General features: G+C 54.0%; 1 protein-coding gene across 6 annotated transcripts in view; it reads right to left on the reverse strand.

Annotated features, from left to right (window-relative positions):
• ARHGAP23 (Rho GTPase activating protein 23) overlaps positions 1 to 24874 on the reverse strand; it is a 74538-nt gene extending 49664 nt beyond the window's left edge. For 3 of the 6 annotated variants that reach the window (XM_079134717.1, XM_079134715.1, XM_079134714.1), the window contains exons 1-2: positions 24724 to 24874; positions 49 to 210 (exon numbers count right to left, since the gene is read on the reverse strand). In XM_079134717.1, coding sequence (XP_078990843.1) covers positions 49 to 210; positions 24724 to 24786 — 225 coding nt within the window. In that variant the 5' untranslated portion in view covers positions 24787 to 24874. Of the gene's footprint in view, positions 1 to 48; positions 211 to 3425; positions 3867 to 24723 lie in introns of those variants that run through there. The other 3 variants (XM_079134716.1, XM_079134720.1, XM_079134718.1) reach the window with 3 other exon arrangements.
• Positions 24875 to 25469: the final 595 nt, after the last annotated feature.

Here is a 25469-nt window from a genome sequence, read left to right on the forward strand (position 1 = left end):
ACATCAAGCTTCCCAGGGACAGCCAGGGCAGGGACGAGCTGGGCATACCTTCAGGCTGCAGTGAATGGCAGACTCGGGTGGGTACACGATGAAGTGGCGCAGGGTGAAACCAAAGCCATCCTGGAGACTTTTGTGCAGCAGCAGTGTCCTTGGCCCCTGCCAGGGGAGGGGGCGCCCAGGAGAGCACCCATCTCTTGGGCCCAGTGGCAGCTGTGGAGCACAGGGAGACAGGATGAGTGCCACGTGCCCAGCCCTCAGACCTCTGCACCCTGCCTCCAGCCTGGGACCTGAGAGGCACTGTCAGGGCCCAAAGCCCCAGAGCCTTTCTGCCTGATCTGTTCCTCACCCCTTTCTTCCCCGCCACCCTGGTCAGCCCAACAGCTTCTTCCTTGTTTTCCCCTCAGCCACCTCTTGACACCTTTGCCTCTAGAGGAATAACTTGCTGTGAGCAAGGCCTTCATTTAGTTCAGCAAACACTCGATGAGCATCTACTACGTACCAGGCGCTGCACACACAGCCTTCCTGCCCAGGAGAGGCCTTGCAACTCTCACATACCCACACATACAAACACAGACCTGGGCACACACAGACACACGGACACACACACTTATGCAGACAGAACATGCCACACACAGACAAGTACACATGCAAATGTGCACACAAACCCACAAAGGCTCACACAGACTTGTAGACATGGGCACACTCAGTAGCATATAAGCACAGTCTTACAGGTGCACAAAGCAGAGACACACCTGCACAGAAAGACAAACAAATACATAGACATATGCTTCAGGAACACATGAGGACCAAGAGTTGCAAGGGAGCAGACTGGACATCAGACAACTGAAGGAACTTCCTGAAGCTGCAGAATCCAGCCAAAGGCCTATCTTATTCATAGGAAAGTGGCTGGGAGGTGGCAGGCGGGGGAGGGGGGGGTCTGTCCGAACTGCTAGAGTACGTGGGATTCCCCAAGACCTGAAATCAAGGCTTTAGTGGAGCACAAGGGGCTGTTTCTGGGGCAGAAGGTAAGAGGAAGACTATCTGAGAGAAGAAGACTTTCAAGTCTTCTTGGACACAGAGGCCAGTGGGTGGCAGGTGGACATTAGAGAAACTGCACAAGGTGACCAACTGGAGGTAAAGAAAGCTGAAAGAAGCTGCCACAGGAAAAGCCAGGAGGCCTCCCTCAGGGACCCTTTTACCCCCACATCAGTCACCCCTAATCCAAACCCCTAGGAAGCAAAAAGCCTCCCACCACCCCCTCAGCAGTCCTCAAACTTCTCAGCATCCTCAGAGGTCCGTGGTCCCAGGAGGAGACTGCACTAAGGAGAGAAAGGCTGGGTGGCTGGGTCCTGAGGAAATAAGCCCCCCAGTTCTGGGGAAAGGAGATCACACTCACTGTAAAGCTCCCCTTTCAATAATTGAAGGAAGCCCCAAAACACCTGCCAACCCAGTGCAGAGATGCTAAGAAGTTCATCCAAGCATCTACCCACCTTCCTGTTCACACATCCCATGAAGGCAGAGCCAGCACTCGTGACCGGCCCTCTGTCCCAGAGGACAGAGTCAGGTGGAAGATACAGGAGGCTGAGTAACTTAGTAACTGTCTAATGTGAAATGTGATAGAGTCTGGAGAAACACAGGTTTGGGGTTGTGAGCTCCACATCCCCAGCAGAATCCAAGCGAAAACTGGACCACCCCTGTACAGGAAGCCAGAATCAGACAGGAAATCCAGTGATGTTCCATCATCTCCTTCTACCTTGTTACTGGAAGCTCATCTCTTCCACTGAGCCCCACACCCCTGGGGGTCCAGGGAACAGAGAGAAAATTCTTTGGAAATTCTGCTGTCTGAAATCCCCTGGATTTTCCTATCTCTGCTGACCTGGCAAGGAACTGATCAGAGAAAAAAAGAGGACCTTGGGGACCACCCACCCCCAACTGCCCCTCCTACAGAAAACCCTGCTCCTCCCTAGTGTGGGCGGCCCTCTGCCCACCCCTCACCCAGGCTCAGAGCTGAGGCTGTTTGCAGGGCCCATTGTTTTGCTGGTGTCCTGGATTAAGGTTTAAGCCACCAGCTGCCCCAGTGATGAGAAGTGACTGGGACAGGTCCCCGCACGCCCCCCGCCTCTTCCCCTGTACACATCCTGCCTGGAGCTGCCAGCTGCCTGGGGGTGCCACTCCCTGGGGGGAACCTGCCTGTAATCCAGGACAGTGGGCATGCCTTCTTCGCACAGTTCCCTTCTAACTCGAGCACTACTGCCCACCCCCCTTATCTCTGCCTCTCCCTTTCCTCTGTTCTTTCCTTCCAGGCCCCCTTCCCCCAACTCTTCCAACTAGGCCCCTGGGAATGTCAGTAATCCCCCTGCCACACCCCTACTTGAAGAGGAGACACCACAGATCCAGCTAGAGCTGGAGACTCCCCTATGGAAAGTTCTTCCTTAGATTTAACCACAATCCTTCATACTATTATACAAGCATATTTCCTCTCCTCCCCTTAGACTTGGGATAACACTGGGTCTTGCTCTCATCTTGAGGGAAAGGTGGGTGATAGGCATAGAATCAGAAAGACCCAGCAATGGGAACTAGAAAGGCGACTAAACTGGCTCATACACACACCAGACTCTACCTCTCTAATACAGGCACAGAGACAAGGGGAAGAAAAGGGAGACACTTGGGAGGCACAGGGACATACTGATTAAATTCTCCTGGCCCAGACCAATTTCCAAACACACTCACTCTCATGTCAGGAAAGAGACATCTAGAAATACCAATTAATGGTAGGAAGGCAGATGGCCCTAGGCTACAAATTAGACTGAAGTGCATGAGTGGTGGGTTGGCAACACCAGGAACTAGAACCCAGGAGTCCTGCTCCTCCCCCCAGGAGCATAAAGAGGTCATTGCAGAAAGCACAGTATTCAGGCTGGGCATGGTGCCCACTGTGACTCACACCCTACCAGCCCGGTAGATCCCGGACATCAGAAACACTGCCCCCAGCCCCACTAGTCTCACACGAGAGCACTCATTACCTGCTGGGGACCATTCTGCCACCTCAGCCTCCTTTTTCCAATAGGAAACCCTGGTGTGCCTGTGTCCAGGTTCCCTACAAGGGGGAGAGTGGGGTGGTGCCTGGCTGGGGTCCCCACCAGCCCAACCACTCTCGGATTCCTAGAGGCCCCAGCGTCTGCTACAAGCAGGTCCCTACCACCCTTCCACTGCTTGTAAACCTAAAGGACTGAGATAACTGGATGCCACCGTGCACACTGGGGTTCTCATCCAGCACCTCTGGGAAAGCTCCACGCCACTAACCTTGCCACTCTCACCCCCATCTCAATTTCTCACACACTCCCCAGTCCAAAGACCTCAGTCCCGGAAAGCTGGGTGCGCACAGCTAGAAGGTGACCCGCTGGCCCCCAGCCCCTGACAAGACCTACCCTGGCCCCGCGCGACCCGGGCGCTCTGCGGTCGCTGTGGCCGAGGCAGGGCAGCCAGAGGCAGCGCGGTTCCGGGGCGCTGCAGTCCACGCCGACGGCGCGCTCCCAGCGCCAGCCCCCGGCCCCCGCGCGCTCCACGCGCCACACCGCGCTGCCCACGAGCGCGGCAGCCAGCGGGGGCCCTCGCGCCCGGCCGCCGCCCCGGCCCCAGCGAGCCCGGGGCCTGGCTTCCGGAGCGGGGCGCGCCGCGCGGGGCCCCGCGGCAGCTGCTCGGCGCCCAGCGGGCGGCGTTCTTGGACCCCCGGGCGGCAGGCGAACGCCGGGGGTTCCCGCCTGCCCCCCGGAGCCACGGGCCCGGGGCCCGGGAGCCCCGAGGGGACGGACGGCCCGCGCGGACGGCGGCAGGACGGCTGGAGCGGCGCCGCGCCTCCCGCACCTCCTGGCTGAAGGCGCCGGAGCCGGAGCCGGGACACGCCGGCGAGTAGCGCAGGGCAGACGCCTCCCCCTCCGGGGCGGCTCCCGTGCGCGGCCGCCCCGATCCCACACACCCACACACTCACACACCCACACACGCTGAAAGCACTGTACGGTCCCCACACTGACATGCACGTAGGCACAGACCACACTCTCCCGCTCACACAAAAACTCACACACTCTACCCGAACCTCAAGCCTTGAACCCTCCCGGTACGCACACGCACAGGACAGCTTCATGCTCCCAGGGGAACTTTCACACATGCACTACAGGTGCCTCACAGAGCTGCATACACATCAACACACCCCTCCTACTCTGTACAGACCCACACCACACACACACACACACCTATCCACCTGACATCCTCTGTCCACACTCCCTATAGAAACACACCACCCCTCACATACACTCAGGCATACAGTGACACGCCCCACAGAGACACACTGGTAAGCATACTCACTATGTTCCTGAAAGTACACCAAACCCCTACAGACCCCAGAAACCCCACACACCTCATGCAGGCAGATGGATGACAGGCACGCCCTGCAGAGCACACTACTCTCTTCATCTCTGTAATGTCCCCTCAGGTCTCTCACACACACTGCCCAGCACAGAGCACTATGCCACTCTACACCCCATGCCAAAGTGATTAGACCCCACACACACACTTCCATGGGGAAATGTTCTATCCATCTTCCCTAGGACCTTGCCCATTAGCTCTAGTAAAGGGACCACCACTAAGCCAACAATTGACTCCAAGCTGGTCCCTAGCCCACCTTCCAAATGTGTCAGACAGGAAGCCCCACATGAATGCCAGGCCCTGGCCTCTTCCCCTTTCCTGGCTCTCTCTCTTTTCTCAGGGCCCCTTCCCCTTCCTGGGCTGGGCTGGCAGAGGCCTTGGCTAGTGTGTGTGGAATCATCACCACCATTTCTATCTCACATGACTGTTTATAAACAGCATGCCTATCACTACAGCCATTCACTGTGGCCCATGGCCATTACTATGGCTCAATTCGTAGAGAAGGAAACAGATCCAAGAGCACTCAGTTTGCTATGACAGTACAGGGCCACCAACCCCAAGCCCCTCATTCCTACTTTGGATCTTATTCCTGAATCCTAGCCAGCAGCCAAGGAAGGGAGACAGCTCCAACCCTGCTCCCAAATCTAGGAGGAATCTGAGAGGAAGAGTAACGGGATTGGGCCTTTTGGGAGGAGCTACCAGAAGGGAGACCCAAGCACAAGAGGTCGGACTCCCTCTTCCCTCCCCCATCCTGTCATTCACTGTTCCAGGGAGGACCTGCCAGGAAGGTGGCCCACATGAGAGGTACTTGGTCTAGGAAGGGAAGGGGAGGTGGAGGGGCCAAGGGAGGGGAAGGGAGCCGATGAACATGATGCAGTGGGAAGAGAGGAGAGTAGGGGTAGAGGGAGGACCCTGGGGTGGGTAGGATCACTGAGGGAGAAGGCAGAGAGGAGGAAGGGTGAGCGTGAGGCCTGGGGCGGTCCCTGTGTCAGCCAGGGAGCGGTTTTGTTCTCCTGTTTCCTGTTTGCCGCTTGCGGGCCCCATGCAGGAGCTGGACCCCCACCCCCACCCTGGCGGAAGCCCTACGGGAAGAGCACAGCTGCCACAGCTGAGTCAGGAGGACTTAGGGGGCAAGCAGGAAAGGACCGGAGTCAGGGACAGCCAGGGTAGTCAGGGACAGCAGGACACAGGCTCTCCATATGCACCCTCTCCTTGCCCCTCAATCGCTAGAAAATCAAGGATTCTGGGACTGGCTAATTTCTGCCCTCACTTGCCCTGCACCTTCCTGTCACATACACCCTCCCTGCCAGGGCCAGACCCTCGTAGACCAACAAGGTGTCTTCAGTCAGATCACACTCTGGAGTGAGGACAAAGGCCTCTGGAATCCTCAGCCCCCAGTCTGGTCTGCTGTCCCAGGAAGCAGCCAGTAAAGGCTGCCTTTACTCTTGCTGCAAGTCCATTCCCTAGACCTAAGGAAATGAAAGACTGTCCCTTCATGTGACCCATGTACCAACAGATGCTGCTTATGCCTCAAGATTAGAACATTATCAAGACTGCGGAGGGTTCTGGGGGCTGCAGAAGGACAAAGGTGGAGAGGAGGTCTGGGGTTTCTGTATCAGTGCCTACAGGGAGCTTGAAAGGATGAGCCATATACCATGCCCACGACCTGCCCTCTAACCTGGCAGGGGCAGCAAGGCCTGGCAATGAAAGCAACAGATTCCCCCAGCTGCTTCAGCAGGGACTTCCTTCAGGAGGGTGTGGGTGCACACAGTAGGGCCTCAAAGATGGTACATAGTTTGAATAAATGATCCTCTAGGCCAGTTGGAGCCACCTCCCTCCCCCATTTCCTCTGGGAAAGGAATGTGGGGTGGGCCCCAGAGGGCCATGGAGGAGAGGGCCAAGGCTGGGAAATACCAGACGTAGCTGAGATTCTATTCCAAGCCTTCCTGCCCAGCGAATCCTCCCCCCACACCCTGCCCAGCTTCCTCCCCCCATCAGGAACTACCCTGCTGAGCAGTCCCTCCCATCCCCCTCTAGTTTGACCAGCTTGCAAAATCCGTTCAACCTCTTCTTGGGTCCCTAGGGAGGGGCTTAGAGGCTGTACCCCCGAAGGAAAGGCATCCCATCCAGGTCTTCCCTCTCTCCCAAAGAGACATCATCCTTTAGTACTGCAAGGCACTTTCACTTGTTCTCATTTGACCTGTACTCCAAACCCAGGATTTCCAGGGATTATTTTTAATACCCATTTTTCAGTTACAGAAACTGAGGCTCAAAGAGGACAAGTGACTGGTTCAAGGCCTCACTTTTATGAAGCTGGGATCATGCCCCAGGGTTCTAAGCCCTCACCCAGATCTCTTTCCATTACTCTCTTGTTAATCCTTTCAATCACATCTTGAGGAGTGTTGCTACTGCCAGGAGCTGGGAAGCCTGAGAGACTAAGACAGTTGTAGTCCCTGCCCTCGTTCAGGGATTTTTACGGTTGTTTTGGGAATGTCTTCCAGGTCCTGAAACCTTTTGGGGGGGTCTCTAAGTTCCAGACTCAGGCCCTCCCAGCCAACAAGTGGCCTTGGCCTCCACCAAGTAAGTCCTTACATCAGGGGCAGGGCCTCTTCTATCTGGGAAGGGGCCAGTTTGAGGGTGGGCAGAGGCCTCCCAGGAGATGGGGACTTGGAGAAGCCAAAGCCTGCAACTGCCATTGGAAGCCAGGCAACCAGGAACTGGGGAATGGGAGGAGAGCATCCTGGAGCCCGAGGGTCAAGGATATGACAAAGAGGGAAACTGATACTGCCACAGGGAGAGGGAGCGTGATTCAGGAAGCAAGAGAGAGGGGTTCAGGGTCAATTCAGTCTGCTTTTCCTTCCTCTGGGGCTTGCTCAGCGCCTTCTAGAATGTAGGCCCCAAACCACAAGGTCAACAGTGCTCCCACCCACAAAGAATCATCCAGAATTTATGAAGCTCCAACTGGTCCCATGCACCACCAGACACCAACCCCCTAACCACCCCACAACCTCACACACAGACAGGGCAAACCCACCGGCAGCGCCATCCCAAGCATGCAGGCCTGCAATACCCAGTGCGTGCCCTCCTACCCACGCCTCTGACCCCTGCCCCAGTCTCCTCCCTCAAGGGCAGCCGCCTCCTCAGCCCTCCTCCACCCTTTAGCCCCATTCAGATGCCTGGTTCCCAGCACTGCTGGCTACAGGCTGCCACCTGACATGCCCCAACAGGCCAAGCTGATGAGCCGGCCAAGCAAGCCTGCCTCCCCAGCACTCTCAGTGTGCACAAAACCCTGCACCATGAGAGCTTGGGACCTTGCTCTGGGTCTGGCCAGTGGGCAGGGGGTGGTTTAATTGGTCTCCCCAGATCCCCTTCTAGAGCCACTCCTTCCCTGGGTTGGTATAGAATGTGACACTTCACTCCCTCTCCCTCAAACTGGTCCAGGGCCAAAATAAGGCTGGGGGTGGGGGGACCCATCATGTGAGACAACCCACCACCTTGGGGAGGGGCAGAGACAATCCCAAACAGTGGTTAGCAGCGGGCTCTGGAGTCCAGGACCACTGGTCTGTGTCCCAGTCTCCACCTTCTAGCTGTGAGACCCTGATGTGTTACCCAACCTCCTTGAGCCTTGGCTCTTCACCAATAAAATGGTGATGGCACTACCGTCCACCTCAAAGGTCACTGGGAGGATTAAGTCAAAGAAAGCCGTAGCACAGACTCAGAGCACATAGTAGGGGTTTAATAAATGCCAGCTCTTTGGATTGCCTTTTGGAGGCTCACCGTCCCAGACCCAGTCACATTTGTATCCAGACACACAGGCACTTACAGACCCAGGCAAAGTCACTGGCGCAGGCATCACTATACCTCCCGCCAATCCCAGGCTCCCACAGGCTCTTGCCATGCAGTTGCCTCCCATGTACCCGGATCCTCAGGAGCTTCCTGTTCAGAGCAGTAGTACAACTTTGGCAAACCCAGAGTCCTAACTTACAGGCCTTTTGGGAGTGGGAAAGAGTGGGTTGACATGAGACCTCAGGATGAGTCTGCTCCCAGCAGGCAAGGAGCATGGCAAAAGTGCCACACTGGCAGGACCTCCACCCAGCAGGGGGGCTGGTGCCCGCCTGAAGGACGCCGAGGGTGGGGAGACCAAAGAGGAGCATCTTTTCTCATGGTGGGAAATGAGCACTTGCAGAAGAGGGTGAGGCTGGAGCCAGCCACAAAGTAAACACCAGGGTCATTGCTGGGCGACCGCAGGCGGCCATGGGACAGAGCCCGCCACGGACCCTCTCCAGGCCAATTCACTCCACCCAGCAGTCCCTGGGCAGTCTTAGGCCCTCTATACATCCATTCCAGTCTCTGGGCCTGTCTGTGCATTCCCCAAAGGGAAGAGGCTATGCCTCCCCCATCAGACTCAGAGTTCCCTGAGAGGAAGGGCTTCCTCCCTGACAAACATCAGTCTAGGGTCTCCTGTAGGGCATGCATGGCCTCAGAATGTGTTTCCCCCAGATTGGAGACAGCTCAAGGGCATGGCCTCAGACTCCCCCACTGGACCGACAGATCCCTAAAGACAACAGCTGTTTGATTTTCAAAAATGAATGCTGATACGGTGGCACACTGTAATCCTAGCCACTCAGGAGGCTGAGGCAGGAGGATGGCAAGTTCAAGACCAATCTGGGCAGCTTGGTCAAAATAAAAAGGACTGGGGATATAGCTCAGTGGTAGAGCGCCCCTGGATTCCATCTCAAGTACTGCAAAAGGAAAAAAAATTGATATGCTCTGGTGGTATGTGACTTTCAAAAATTATCTGTGGATGGAGAAAAATTAAATATAGAATTACCTTATGATCCAGCAATTCCACTTCTAAGGAGACAGGGATAAACAAAAATGTGGTATGTGCATATGATAGAAATGTGGTATAGCCATACAATGGGATATTATTCAACCTTAAAAAGGAATGAAATTCTGAGACATGCTTCAATGTGGATGAGCCTTGAAGACATCATACTACATGAAATCACCCAGGCGCAAGAGGACAATTATCGTACTATTCCACTTTTAAGAGATATTTATATCCACAAAGATAGAAAGTAGAATGCTGGTTGCCAGGGGCTGGGGGAAGGGAGAATGGGACTTATTATTTAATGGGTACAGAATTTCAGTTTGAAAAGATGAAAAAAGTTCTGGAGATGGAAGGTGGTGCATTTGCACAATGATGTGATATACTTAAGGCCATAGAACTATACACTTAAAAATGAGTTTTTTAGGGGCTGAAGTTGTAACTCAGTGGTACAGCACTTTCCTAACACATGTGAGGCACTGGGTTCAAAATCCTCGGCACCACATAAAAATAAATAAATAAAATAAAGAGAATGCTTCCATTTATAGCTAAAAAATATTTTTTAAAAACGAATTTTTAAAAAATGAGCTGGGGATGTAGCTTAGTGGTAGAGCACATGCCTAGCATGAGCAGGCTCTGGGTTCAATCCCTAGCACTGTAAAACAAAATAAAAGGTAAAATAGTAAATTTCATATTTTTTATTGAAAAAAATCAGCGAGCCAGGCACAGTGGTGCATGCTTGTAATGCCAGCTATTTGGGAAGTTGAAGCAGGAGGATTGAAAGTTTAAGTTGCCTGGACAACTTAGTGAGACCTCGTCTCAAAATAAAAAATAAAAAGATCTGGGGACATAGCTAAGTGGCAGGGTGCCCTTGGGTTCAATCCCCAGCACTGAAGGGGGAAAAATAAAAGGAGGAGGAGGGGGAACAGCAGGTCTCCCCTTGGCACCCAGGAGCAGGCCCTGCCCACAGAGTGTGCTCAGGATAGCTGCAAGCTGCCTGCCTGGAGGACTTGTCCCTCCCACCCCAGTCTGCACCTTCTCACTGCCCCTACTGTCATCTTCAGGGTCCCAGGGATCCCTGCACAGGGAAGCTCCCAGGCTGTGGGGAAATCTGAACCTTCTGCACTGAAGGTCCATGGTGTTGATGGAGGCCTCCCATCCATCAGGCTGGATGGATGGTGATAGAAATTCTTCCACGTCCTGACCTAACCCATGGAGCGCACGCACATCTGTTTCAACCGCACAAGCTGACAGTTACCATCTGTACCTTATACACACAGGGTGAGCCAGCAGAGACCTGTCCCTGTCCTCACAGGCTCCAAGGAAACAGCCTACACACTGAAGGATGCAGTCTTGTCATCCAGCCGGCAGGGCAGGCATCTCTGTGGGCCACAGAGCCCCCTGCTGGCCCAGCTCTGGCACACCTTCCTGGCCTTCCAGCAAGGTGCCCTCATTCCTGAGCCTGCTCCCCGCTCACATTGCATTCTTCAGGTCCTCAGCCCCAGCCTCACCCCTCCCCACTTCCTATAGAGAAATATCCCCTGCGGAAGCACCTGTGGAACCTTGGGGTCTCCCGTTGGTCCAGGAGAACCGAGGAGAAGCCAAAGACCCTTGTTAGACGAGATGGAGCAAGGAGCAGTCATTACCAGAGGAAGGAGATTGCTTGTGATGCTTCTTCTCCCAAATCATCACATCCATTCCCCACCTGGACATTTCATTTCAGAGGAAACTGGGAACTCGGCATGTGAATCATCCTGTGGTCCCCCTCCGGAAGTTCTTCCTATTATTTGACCACCTGGGCAGAGGCAACAGGTGCACCCACTGGTTTCTTTCAGCTCAGTCCTAGTCAAGCTGAGACCACATTCCCTCCCTGGGCGGGTTTCAGCAGATTTCGAAAGTCTCCCCCAGGGCACTGGGGCTCCCGGCTCTTAGCCCCACCCCTGAAACCACCCACCCCCTCACCCTAGCTCTGCCCAACCTGCCCAGGTTCCTCTTCACTCATGGCCCTACCTGTGAACTGAACCTCCCCCCAGTCCAAACTGATGCAGCAGAAGCAGGGCATGGTGGCTTTGAAGGTGGGAGCTGGGATGGCCTCTAGGCTAGGCTCCAGGGTCAGAAAAGGACAGGCACATCATCTCTGGCCCAAATCCAAACCCCTGTATCAGCTTGCCTGGTCCCACATCTGGGGACATAACAGGCACAATAGAAATAGACAACTAAGTGCTTGCTATGTGCCAGACACTACCTTGTCAATAGCAGAAGGTTCCTGAAACAGAGGTGCCACCCACCACCACTGCCTGGACCTCTTGGCCCCCACCCAGTCCAGTGCTCAGTAAAAATACCAGGCTCACCCACAGGGCATGGAGGGGTGGAGGATAGGAGGCAGCTGAGGACTGCTGTGCTAGCCTTGAGAAAGGGCCACACTTGCCAGTGTTACTAGCTCTGGTCCTTTTCTGACTGTGGGACATCAAGATCATCTCTCAAGGTCACACGGATTTTCTTATTTGTTCAACTACAAAATAAAGGCAGGGAGAGCAACCGGGCAAAATTGCCAGGAACACATTCTAAGAACTAATAAATGGAGAAGTTCACAGCCCAGTCCTATGTCCCAGCCTCAGGGTGGCTCTGCTCCCTAATGTCTCCCAAGCCCCCACTTCTTCACCTTCACCACCCTACTCCAACCAAGCTGCTCTGTCACCCTCTGGCCCTTGACAGTCCATTGATTGTTTTAATACTAGGACTACCAGGGCCTGAGGGACACACCTCTGACCTCCACCCCTACTACTCCCTCTTCCTCCATGCTCTGGCCACCCTGGCTTCCTCCAGTTCCTGTAAGAACCGGGCAGTCTTCCAGCCTCAGGTCCTTTGCACATGCTGTTTCTGGAATGCTGTTTTATCTTCTCCCACTCCTTTCCTACCTCACCAAGGGGCACTTTATTCTATCTGTTGCCCACCCTGGAACTCTCAGCAAAAATGACACTTGCCCAGATACAACTCCTCAGACCAGGTTAGGTCCTGGCACACCCTCTCATTATCAGTGTTTATATATTTTTCTTTTTTTTTTCCAGTATTAAAAATTGAACCCAGAGCCTAGCACCTACTAGATAAGCACTCTACCTCTGAGTTTTATCCCTAGCCCTCATCTTTTAATTTTATTATTATTGTTTTTGTTATTTTATTTGGTATTATTATTATTATTAGGTACCCAGGATTGAACCCAGGAGCACTTGGCCACCGAGTCAAATCCCCAGCCCTTTTTTGTCTTTTATTTAGAGACAGGGTCTCACTGAGTTGCTTAGGACTTTGCTATGCTGCTGAGGCTGGCTTTGAACTGGCAATCCTCCTGCCTCGGCCTCCTGAGCTGCTGGAATTACAAGTGTGTGTCACCATGTCCAAGTTGGTGTTTATGTATTCATGAGGCTATTTTGACCAATTTCTCCCCCTCGGTGGCGAGTCCGGAAGGCCAGGACCATGTCTGCTTTGCACAGGGGTGCACAGCGCACTCTTTCTGAACTCAGTGGGAGGTGGCTCCCCAGCACCAGGAGGCTCTCTCTACCTGGAGCAGGGGTGCTTCGCTCTCCGTCCATGCATATGCGCCCCCACTCCTTCCTCAGCAGCATGTGCAGAAGTAGGGGTTCTGGAATGAGGGAGTAAGGACAGGGGAGAGAAGGGAGGTTGCTTTCTCCTCTGCAGCTCTGTGCCTCACCCCAGTGGCCCCCTCCAGCCACCGGGCCTCCCTCCCTGGATCTCAAACATGCCACGCCCGCGTCCTGAGACTCAGCGTTTGCCCACCCCATCCACAGTCCCCTCTGCCCGTAACTGGTCTCCTAACCGCCGTGGCTCGGCCTGACAGTTTCTGAACAGCTTCTCCAACTCAAAAACAGAGGAATTCGCCAGTGCCATAGCTAGGGTGAGCGGGGATTCAAGGTGTGTCTTCCGGTCGGCCGGCGGGCCCCAGGCGTTTCGCCACCTTATGCCTCACTGCTACCAGTTTCTCCCTCTAGGAGGGGCACGAAGGCACGCCCCTCTCTGGGACCTCGGTTTCCTTATGCGCCCTCAGTCACGACGTGGCAGCTAGGACATTAGATTTCAAGAAAACTGGTTGAGAGGGCCAAGGTGGGAGAGAGGGTGGTGGGAGGAGGGGAGAGGGGAACAGAAGAAGGGAGCGGAGGGAGAGGAGGACGAGCCATCCAGACGGCAGAAACGCCAAGTATGCGAAGTACGCCAGCCCCTGAGCTATGAATAGTGCCGCCAGGCTAGCAGCCCAGGGCCGCCCTTCCCGCAGCAGCCCCCACCCACCCTTCCCAGGCGCGCTTCCACAGGGGGCCGAGGAAGCACACTTCTGGGGATCAGGCGCTGAGCTGGGGTGAAGGGTGCGGTCATGCAAATGAGACACAAATAAAGCGCTGCGGGCATCTCTGATTGGAGGATCCTTGCCGGTCCCGGAACGTGGGCAAAACTGGCGTTCAACAAAAGGCGGTGCCCAGCCCTCAGCCACCAGGCAGGCCCCTGCCACCTCGCTGTGGCTGCATTTCCCAAGGCTGGAGATCTCTTCTGGTCATCCATGGCTGAAATCCCAACCACGCAGTACGCATTCTGGAATCCTCTCAGCCTCTTCGGTCAATGCCCTAGTAGGCTCTGCCTCCTTAGGGTACCATCCCTGACCACCCCAGCATTATGAGTCAGATTCACCTCCGGAAGCTCCCAGGTCTGACACACAGCTGGGCGCTTGAGAAATCACAGCTGCCCCGGTCCCTTTTCCTCATCAGTAACCACAAGTGGGACACGCATTGAGCTCAGATGCAGGAGACGCAGTCCACGGCCCTGTCCTGCCCTTGGGTGCCCCCAAACAAATCAGTTAATGTCAGAGCCCGGCTCCCCTTCCTCTCATTCTGGGTCTACTGACTGGGTGTTACCAAGAGCTTGGCAGTAGGCAGGGGGTGGCATGGCAGGACACCAGGGAAAGAAGTCAAAGAGTCCAGGCAGAGTTCAGGTCTCAACTGGGTGACCCTGGTCAAGTTCTTTCCATCTCCAAGCCAGGCTCCTCAGCTGTAAAAGGAATCTTTGAAAGGACTCAGTGTTGAATGCTTGGCACATAGGAGTTGCTCAACAGATCTTACTACAGCAGTCCACAAAGGATTTTTAAAAATTAATAAAGGCAATTCCTGACTTCATAAAGAACAAGAGATAAGACACGCACGACATAAAGGAGCTGTAGAGTATAGTATTTAAAAGTTCCTAAACACAGATACAGTGGGCACACCTGTAATCCCAGCCATTTGGGAGATTGAGGCAGGAGGATCACAAGCTCAAGACCAGTCTCAGCAAGTCAGTGAGGTCCAAAGCAATTTAGAGAGACCTTGTCTCAAAATAAATAATAGAAAGGGTTGGGGAATATTGCTCAGTGGTAGTGTCCCTGGATTCAATCCCCAGAACTAAAAAAAAAGTTACTAAACATGGGCCGTGGGTGTAATTCAGGGGTAGAGCACTTGCCTAGCATGCATGACATCCTGAGTTCAATCCCCATTGTGGGGGCAGTGGGGAGATTCCTAAAGAGAATTAGAAGGAACCAGGGTTTGAGTCCCAACTCAGTTCCAATTTCCACCTGTGTCCTTGGGCAAGTTACTAATGTCTACTCGGACATCCCAGCAAATATCTCTCAAGCATTGGCAAGTCTCATCTCAGTGAAGACTCTTGCCCCCAGAGCTGGCGCATCTCAGAGTAGGAAGGGCTCAGTCCATGATTACTGATAGAGCCCTGGGGTCCTCCATACTACTCAAGAGCAAACCCAGACTGCACACAGTCTCAGAGAAGCAGAACGTAATCATACTCTACATTCACCATTGATTACATCTTCCCCTCTCCTTCATTATGCCCACCCCTACTTGAATTTCAGGGCTCAGTTCAGGGAAGGCAGGTCCCCAAAATGGTGGACCTACCCAGGTTCCTTCTTGTCAAGGAATAGAGTAGAGACCACAAGGACAGGATTAGAATTCAGAAAAGCCCAGTTTCATTTCGTTTTAGATTTTTTTTTTAGTTGGCAATAGGCCTTTATTTTATTTATTTATATGCAGTGCTGAGAATCAAACCCAGTGCCTCCCACATGCTAGACAAGTGCTCTGCCACTGAGCCACAACCCCAGCCTTATTTTATTTTATTCTATTATTATTGATTTATTTGTTTATTTTTGTGGTACTGGGAATTGAACCCAGGGGCATGCTATCATTAAGCTATATCCTCATTCCTTTTTATTTTTTCCTTTTGAGAAAAAGTCTCACTAAATTGTTGAGGCTGGCCTCAAACTTACAATCCTCCTGCCTCAGCCTCCCAAATAGCTGGGATTACAGGTATGTGCCACCACACCCAGTTGGGACCCAGTTTTAAATTTAGATAACCTTAAGTGAAGCTATTTACCCTCTTAAGATCTTCTTTCTTGCACCTGTAAGTATGCAATCACCTCATGATGGTCCTTGAACATTGATCAGAAAGTATTTCACTAAAAAATTCTCAACTTGAGAGTTGGGGGTGTAGTTCAGCAGTACAGCACTTGCCTAGCATGTGCAATGCGCTGGGTTACATCTCCAACGCAGGAGGGAAAATCTTCAAATTAACAGTAGCCTTGGAAAGAGGAGATGAGAGAAAGGAGATTAATCATATCACCAATGTTTTTTAACCAACCTGTGTGGCAATTCTACCCAGCAACTCCACTTCCATCTTTAAATTTTGGTCAACACATTGTGACCACATTCTGGCTCACACAACATCACAGGAAGACTGTGGTGCTGGGGATTGAACCCAGGACATGGCAAGCACTCTATCAACTGAGCTATAGCCCCCGCCATGGGACCTTTTTAACACTAATGTTTGGGGAAGGGGAGCCACGGGGAACACTCTGAATTGGCAGGTAGTGGAAATGCAAATCTCACAAGTTATGTTTATGAAACCTTAGTGTAGACTTTTTGTCCGACTTTTGGACAGTAGGAAAAGCAGAAAAGGCCCACTGTGCGGGCAGGGCTGGGTCTTATTCATCCAGGTCACAGGAGCCAGAGAGCACCTGGAACAGAAGGGCATGAGAGTCATGGCCACCCACCCACTAAAGGCTCTTTTGCTTTAAGACCTGGCTCAGTGACTGATTTACCCAAGCACTGAGCCTCCCATATGGCCCCTGGATGAAATTAGGGAGAGAGCAGGAGGGATACCTTATGCCAGCCTTGCCTAGGAATGTCCTCAGCACCCCCGGGCCACACTTAGTCTCTCAAATGAATCTTCCCTTAGCACTGGGGACCTGAGTCTCTGGAAGCCGCTGAAGGAGGAAAAGGCCAGGTGGGGAAGGAAGAGAATCTTTCTCCCTCTCACCAGTAGCCCCGGCCTCATAGAATGTTTCCTGTGTTCCCCGCTCCCGTGGGCGCTGGGCCCAGGCTCAGCTGCCCCTGCACACTCCCCACATGCAGCAGGTTGGAGGGGCTCGGGGCCAGGCTTCATTAGACTAATGAGGGTGCAGCTCTCCGGATGCCAGCGCAAGATAGAAGGGAGCACCGGAGTGGCCCCCAGCCCCTCAAGCCTCCACCCTCACACCCTCAGCTCCTCCCCCGCTCATAGCGAGGAACAAGGGGGGGCATGCCTCTGGAAGACAAAGGGAGATTAGAAGACTCTTCCCAAGTACAGCAAGGACAGTCACGCATCCTTAATGACGGGGATATGTTCTGGGAAAAGTACCACCGGGTGATATCATCGCCCTGTGAACAGCAGACTGTACTTACACAAAATAAGGCAGCTAGAATGTCACCAGGCGATATAATCTCATGGGACTACTAACATACACATGGTACCTCGCTGACGGAAAGGTGACGTGGCGCGTGACTGTACAGTGTCATGATGCCAAGGGGAGATGGGAGTGTAGGGGGCATGAACTAGAAAAAGCATTAGGATGAAGCAGGGTTCTCACCCGGGCTGCCCAAGACTCCCCTGATCCCTGCTCAGTCCAAAACCCCATTTCCCCCTCAAGCCCTGGGAACCTACCAACAGAAACCTGCTGCTTCCTCTCTCACTTTCTGGCCTCTCAGCTGGTCAGTGTGAGGGACTTTTGCCTCCCTGCCATTGTCTCTTCCCTCAACTATTGTCCGTCCCCTCTCCTGTGCCTCGATTCCCTGGGCCCATCCTTTCTATAGGCCCCAGTTTCCCTGTGAAGCAAATGAGAAGACAGGAACAGGGTGGTCTCCATATTCCTCCAGCTGAAACATACAAAGATGTGTCCTCTCTGGTTGGCCTCCATCTTCCCTCCCTCTCTTTTGCAAAATAATCCAGTTTCTCCACATTGAAAATGAGGAAACTGTGATAGAGGGTGGGGGTCTCCATTCAATCCCCCTTTCCAGCCTTTCACAGGCTCTGAGGAGCAGAAAAAGTCCAGATGGCCCAGATCCCCACCCTCCTCCTCCCAGGGCTCCTGCATGTCCCCTGACTCCTCCAGAGCTCTTGCACTGCTTGAGGACATGAACCAAGAAGCAGCAGCTGCAGGTTTAGGAGCCCAGCATCAAACAGAATCACACTGGACACTGATGAAAACCAGGCTTAGAGCCAAGATGAACTCTGCTCTTCCCCACAGTGACCCCCACTTGGCACCAAGACCCCCGCTGGTTGTCCTCCCACATGGCTCCCACATGTTCCCCCAGCCGCCACATTCCTCTGACCCACATGCCTCCTGCTGGCCTGCCCTCCCCACAGAGGCCAGCACTGGGACTCTGTCATCCCTTTGCCTTGCCCGAGCTTGTCTCTCCTCCCAGAGATTCAGGGTGAGCTTTGAAAGGGTCACTTCAAAGAGGACCTGCCTGCCGAAGGCCCAGCCAGACCTAGGACTGGCTCCTCGGCCAGATTCCTGGCAGCTGGGGACAAAGGCCCCACTGTTCCCTCGACCCTCGGACGCCCCCAAATGCACTGGGCATAAGAAGGCTTTCTTTCCCCAGTTCCGTTCCTAACAGGCCCGGGCTCCTTGCCACAGGGAGTAGCCCTGGTCCCTCCTTCAGGAGAGACTGGGGGTGGGGAAGAGGGAACTCCTAATTTCCCCATGCCCACCACCATGCACCCAACCTCCTGGGGCACACAGGATAAAGAAGCAGCCTTGGGGCCACCTTCGGGACCAGGGCCCGAGGCTCCTCTTGGCCCCGCAGCCACCAAGCCCTTCTAGGCCTGAAATAGTCCCCCACCTTCTCCCACTCATCAGATCCATACCCATATTTCCAGGCTCCTCTCAACTCTCTCCTCTGAAGAGTCACCCAGCTCAAACCAAAGCAGCTACCCTTGGAGGGTCCCAAGAGGCTGGGTGTCTGTCACCCTCGCCACCCAGTCCCCAGTGGCAGAAACCAGGAGAGCGGTCACACAGTGCTGGTCCAGAAGCAGGGACCAGCTTCAGGGTTTTCTGTGCCCAACCCTCACCCAATGCCTGAATTCTCTCTAGTCCTTGTCACTGTCCAGGCTGAGCTTGCCCATTTCCAATGACAGAGGCCCCACTACGCCCAGGAGCTACTCATTTCTTCTTCAGATTACTCTGACCATAAAGGGTCCTTTATATTAAGCCAAAAGTGTGTTCTTATTTCCATCCTTTGATTTTATTGTTTAATACAGTCACTCCCAATATTTGAGATTACCAAATGTCAGTCACTTTACCTGTACTACTTCACTTAATCCTCTCAATAATTTTATTTTTTGGGGGGAGGGGGTACTAGGAATTGAAACCAAAGGCACTTTAACACTGAGTTACATCCCATCCCTGGCCCTTTTCATTTTTTTTTAATTTAATTTTTTTTAAGTTGTCAATGGATATTTTATTTATTTATATGTGGTGCTGAGGATGAAACCCAGGCAAGTACTCTACCACTGAGCCACAACTCCAGCCCCATATTTCTTTATTTTAAAACAGGGTCTGAATTGCTTAGGGCTTCGCTAAGTTGCTGAGGCTCAAACTTGTGATCCTCCTGCCTCAACCTTCAGAGTTGCTGGGATTACTGGCATATGCCATTGCACCTGGCTCCTCTCAATACTTTCCAGGGATAAGAAAACTGAGCCTAAGCCAGGTGTGGTGGTGTATGCCTGTGACCTTAGCAACTCAGAAGGCTGAGGCAGGAGGATCAAAAACTTGAGGTCAGCTTGGGCAACTTAGCAAGACCCTATCTCAAAATAAAAATTGAAAGGACTGAGAAGGTAGGTCAGTGGCAGAACACCTGTGAGTCCAATTCCTAGTACTGAAGGGGGAAAAAAATGTAAGAAAGAAAACAGGCTACAACAATGAAGTAAGTGGTCCAAAGCCACACAGTGAAAAGGGGTAGAGTGGAATCTAAACCTCCACAGGCCGAAGCAGGGCCCCAAGACTCGCCCACAGGGTGCTCCTGCCTCCCGTGCCAGGCTGAGGCCACTCATCTCTCATGGCTGGCCTGTCTGTGACAGAAGGTGACTGGATCTCCCACACAGCCCATTTTGTCCTGGCCAGATCCCCACCAGACTTTATCAGCAGATGAACTGTAGCTTGGAGACAGTGACTGACTAATGTTAATTCAAACCAGCGAACAGGGAGCAAAAAGGAACAGGGCACCTGCCCAGGTGCATTAAGGCTTGGAGGAGGTGGAAGGGCATGTCCTGGGCCTAAAGTGTAGGACTGGGCTGGAAATCCAGTGCTCCCGGTGTAAGACAGAATTGATAGCATGAGCCAGGGGTGAGGCTCAGTGGCAGTGCACCTGCCCAGTACTCGAAAGGCCTGGGCTCCATCTGGAGCACCACAGAAATAAGACAGAAGAATTAGCAGCTATGATGGGCCCTGCCCTAAACCACTCAGGCCACTCCACCTTGACAGACCTTCCACCACAAGGTGATGCGTTGAAACTGAACATTTCAGGACCAAAGATCTGAAAAAGGAAAAGGCCTCTTTGACTCAACCTGTCGTCTTTTTCCATGTGCCCATTCCTCAGCACCATCTCCAAAAACTCCAGGAGAGGAGGGGAGGGAAGAACAAGAGAGAAACCAAGAGACCGGGAGAGCCCTGGTGGCCTTCGTAAGCCTTGGAGAGCAGTGGTGGCAGGGGCATGGGAAAGCCCACCCTCCCTCCTTGCTCAGGTGCTCTTGGTGCAGAAAACACAGTGAAGCACCCCAGGCAGCCTTCCAAGACCCCAGCCCAGGCACAGTGGCTCACACCTGTGATCCCAGAGACTCAGGAGCTGAGGTAGGAGGATCACAAGTTCAAGGCCAACCTGAGCAACTTTGTTAGACTCTATCTCAAAAGAAAAAATAAAAATGGCTGGGCATGTAGCTCAATGGTAGAGCACCCCTGGGTTCAATCCCTACACCAAAAAAAAAAAAAGAATCCCAGGCCCACTGACTTCCTAAGGGATAAATAGGTTACAGGATTCTGTGGCTTTGTCATATGCTGACCCATCCTTCATGAATTAAGTCAGTCAGTCTGTCAACAAACATTCTGAGTACTGGGAGGATGCCAGGCCTCTGTGGATAACAAGACAAACATGACCCCTGGAAGCCACTTGGTATGAGGCACAGTCAAATCCTTACTCTGCCACTTATTTGTTGTGCAGCTTAGGAAGCCATGTAACTTCTTTGTGCCGGTTTTTCCATCGGTCAAACAGGATGATGGTAACGCACCTATCTAGTGGTAAGCACTATGTATGTAGTCACTACTATTATTTTTCTTACATTCAGCTCCAGGCTGATGGGGGACACTGACTTGTAGGTGAACCGTTCACAATGCTAGGAAGAGAGCCCAGCTCTGGGCACCCCAGGAAGCCAGGGGAGGGGCTGCTCCTGACTCGCACTTCACAAACATTTATGGAGAACTGCTCTGTGCCAGGCACTATGCTGGTCACTGGGGACACAGAGATGAACAGGACACATTGTCCACTCATCCCTCTTCCTACCCTCCCCTCTCCCTCTCAGTGCCCAGTTCCAGCACCTGGCACTGGAGAGGCCACCAAGGACAGAACCATGAAGGGAGAGGCCTGCCTGGCCTCAGAGCCTGGTGATCAGAAGTCCTGGATTCTTATCCACCACCCACAGGCTAGGGGACAAGGGTGTTCTCTGGCCTCAGTTTCCTCACTGCAGCTTGGGAAAGTTGGACCAGATGGCACTCTTGTCCTGACCACAGGGGATGAATATACCCCCACCTGCAAAGGGCTTTACACTTGTCCCAAAGTCCAGTCCCAAGACCATCTCAGCCCGACATCCCACTGAGGCTGTGGGAGAGGAGATGCCTGCCTGGTACAGACTGGCACTGTCCTGCTGACAAGCTGGCACAATTTCCCAAGAAACAGGGGGCCTGGATCTAAGGGCGGGTTGTTTGAAGAGAGTGGGGGTGCCCAGGGAAAGGCAGCGCCAGCTCCCACAGGCCCTATTCATGGTGTTCTCTGGGAGGGTGAGAGAGCAGGATAATTAAAACCGGGCTTTGTCCAAATCCCTGACCAAGCCAATACCTCACCTTTGAACCTCTGCAGCCAACAGAGCAGGGCTGATGAGCCTTTGGAGGGAAAGTGCCAATGGACAGAGCCAGGCCCAAGTGCTGCAGGCTAGATGGGTGGAACGGGGGATGCTGCAGGCTAAATGAGCTGATTCCCTACCCAGCGACCACGGAGAGACACCTGGGGCTTCGCTGACCCTGAGGACAGGTAGAAAGACAAGTAACAAAGGTCCAATTCAGCAAGAGGCTGACTTGATTTTGAGCTGTGTCCAAGATGAACCCAGATTCAGGTGGGAGTGACAGCAGGACAAGAAGGGTTCCAGGAAGTCAGGAAGTGAGGGAGAGAGCAAAACTCTGAAGCCAGATCCCCAGGTTCCTACCCTGGCTTGGCCACTTACTAGCCATGCTGTTAGCTCTCTGTGCTTCCGAGTGCTCGCCTGTAAGATGGGTATAACGGGATCTACCTGGTGGTGTGATTGTGAGGATTAAATGAGCCAATCTGTACAAATCCTGTTCCACAGTAATTGCTCTCTCTGTCTTAGCTATCAGCTATATGATTAAAGCAACTCCCCTTTTTTAAAACACATTTTTCCAGGTACTAATGGACATGCTCATTTGAATATATCTGCATGCAGAATATATCTGGATTTCTACATTGGGATCCAACATCACACAAATTCATCTGGCCCACTACATGAGAGGAAACTTCCCTGAAGCGTGGCTCACAAAGCTCTCCCTGGAAGTTCTCCCAACTATCTAACTGCAATCCATCGCACTGTAAGTTAGTCTCCTGCTGTGTAGTCTCTCTTTTAACTTTACACAAGAAGTCCTTTTTTGGGAGGGGAGGGGGTACTGGGTATTGAACTCAGAGGCACTAGACCACTGAACCATATCCACAGCCCTATTTTGTATTTTATTTAGAGACAGGGTCTCACTGAGATGCTTAGGGTCTCACTAAGTAGTTGAGGTTGGCATCGAATTTTTGATCCTCCTGCCTCAGCCTCCCAAGCCACTGGGATTACAGGTGTGTGCCACCGCGCCCAGTTAAGTCCTAAGCATCCCTGCAATGAGGAATGGAACCATCCCCTGTCCTCTCCTGCACTGCCCTACTCTGTAACCAGCACCTGCCCTCATCCCCACTCCCACCTATATCAACAATGCTGTACCTCTTCCCCCGAAGTTCAGAGTTGGCCTGAGTAAGGGGACACAGAAGGCCCACACCAGTCTGTGTACACACAGGTCACATATAAGGCCTGTTTTCCAGGTCCAGTGCCCCTCTGCTTGAGCTGGACTCACAAAAGCCTGCCCCATCTCAGATGAAATCCCAAAGCCACAGTCCTAATATTTCTCCTCTCAGGTGTCATCTTGTGCCCTGACTGCATCAGGAAACTTGGGTTCTAGCCCAAGCAGTGTCGGTGTCGGCTCAGGCCCTCTCTGTAAAATGGGACACTAACACCTACTCTGCCCAGTCACAGGGCCCTTGAATTCAACATTCAACATAAGGGATCTACTGCACCCATTATTCACAAGGAGAGGGCAGAGCCTTGGACATGGACTGTGGCATTCCCAGCCACCTTGGGGTGAACTCAACCACACTGTGGGCAAGCCGGAGAAGCAGCCAGGGCCCGGGGCCTTTAGGCCATGTTTAGAGGTGAAATGACTAGTTATATAATCAAGATTCAAATCACACACTGATGAACACATCTCTGTGAGAGCTGGTCACTTTTGAGAAAGGGGCTGTTGCCTGGCAGAAGGGAGAACCATGTGGGATCAAAAGCCATCCACCCCCAGTTGGGCTCAGTGGGGGTGGAGACATAAGGAGATAGAGATGAAGTATGTGTTGTTGGTGGGGGGAGAATCTGAGGGACTCATGCTTAATGACCTCCACCCCCGCCCCCTGTCCATCCTGAATTTCAAGTTTATAATTAGGAAATACACTTTGGCTGGAGTGACGGGAAAGAGAGATGCAGATGGAGTGAGAACTTGAACACATACAGCTCTAGAACACAGGGGAGACACAGAGTTCACAAAGCACCATTTTCCAGGGCCAACACCTGGGGAGGACTGGAGAAGAGGGTCCCTAAAGCCCTTCAGCCCTGTCAAAAGAGGAAAAGGTCTCAGCCCTGACTGGACCCAACCTGGACCCCAAGAAACTTCTTTTCCAAGCTCAGAAAAACTGCTGTCCTACAACGTTCAGCCCTTCAACTTGGGATGCGGTGGTGTGTGCTGGGATGCTTCAGTAGGACTGGCAGCCAGGCTCAGAGGTCGGGGACTGGCCCTGACACGGGGGATGGGGGCCGGAGGCCCCTGCTGGCCCTTCCCTAGCCTCAGCAGCTGGCAGATGAAAGAACCCAAGCAAAGCAACCCAGCGCTGAGTAATGCCCCTGGCACCCCGCGCCCAGACCCACCCACAGCCAGCTGGTGGGAGCAGAGAAGAGGGCAGCCGGCCTCCGGGACTGGGAGTCCCGGGCCTATGTCTCTTTCCACAAACCCCAGCCTGGCAGCCCGTCGTGCGGTTCGACTCCGCAGGGAGCGAGAGTGGCGCAGAGAGGGGGTGTCCCGCCTCCGCGGCCAAGGACGTCCCGCTCCGGGAACCCCCTCCCCCACTCCCTCTCCCTCCAGCTGTGCCGGGGCCTCGCCAACGGAAAACGAAAACTCGGGCAGAGGAAACGGCGGCAGGCGCCCCGCCTGAAAAACCTGGACAAAAGGCGCGGGCCTCCCGCCCCCGCTGCCCGGCCACAGGAGGCCTGGCACCACCACCCGGGTCGGTGGCCCCTGCCCTGGCAGCCCGGGGCCCGTCCAGCCTGCTGCCTAGCTTCCTCGTCCGTGCCCCTCTGCCCTGGGCAACTCTCCCTCCAGCCCCCTCCCCAGCCCGCACCAGCCGGAGTTCCCGCAGCGGTGCCCGTGGTGCCCGCACTGTGCGCTCCAGGCGGTGCCCGCTCAGCGGGGGCGCAGCGACCCCGGCCCAGCCACTGCTCCCTGGCCGCGCCCGGCCGCGCCCCCTCCCGTGGCCCAGCGCCCTCACCTGGGGGGGCCGGGGCTCCGGGCGCGGCGGGATCCCGACCAGGCAGAAGGCGACTCCATTCATCGGGTGGCAGCGGCGGCTCTGCGGCCGGGGCACTGCTGGGGGCGCGGGCAGGGACCCGGGAGGGGCGGGGCCGGGGCGGGGCCGAGTGGGGTCCCCCCCCCCCCAGCCCTCCCTCTCGCTCCTCCCCTCCACCACCCGCGCTCTCGACGGGGCGCACCCGCGGCCTCCCCCCGGCCCCCCCCGCCGGCCTCAAAAGGGTAAAGCGGGTTGAGCCGAGGTCTGCGCGGGCGGCGGAGCCAGAGGCCGGACGCGGCCTGGCCCAGAGAGGTGGTCCCAGGGAGGCAGCTAGTGCGGCCTCCAGGGGACCGGCCTAGATAGATGGCGATCCGGACCCAGGAAAGAGGACAAGGGCACTGAACCTAGAACTAGTACAGGCAGAGGGAGGGAGGGAGGGGGAAGCAGAGAGAAATCGGCGTCAGAAGATGGCCAGCGAGAGATCCCGAGACCCAGAAAGCACGAATGGTAAGACAGTTGAGAGAGGCCTCAAAAGTCAGAGACAAAGATGAGGCGACGCTGGCTCTGAGAGAGGGAAAGAGTTTAGGGAACATTCACTCTAGGAACTCGAAGTTGAGGCACAAGAGCTGTTATGGTGCATTTGGGGGTTATGCCCCTCGATCTAGGGAAGGTCCCTTTCCCAGGCAGAGTCCCAACTAGGACCCCACAGTGGTTGGGGACGGGAAGCT

The sequence above is a fragment of the Sciurus vulgaris genome (assembly GCF_902686455.1).
Source record: "Sciurus vulgaris genome assembly, chromosome: 3".
NCBI classification, from domain to species: Eukaryota; Metazoa; Chordata; class Mammalia; order Rodentia; family Sciuridae; genus Sciurus; species Sciurus vulgaris.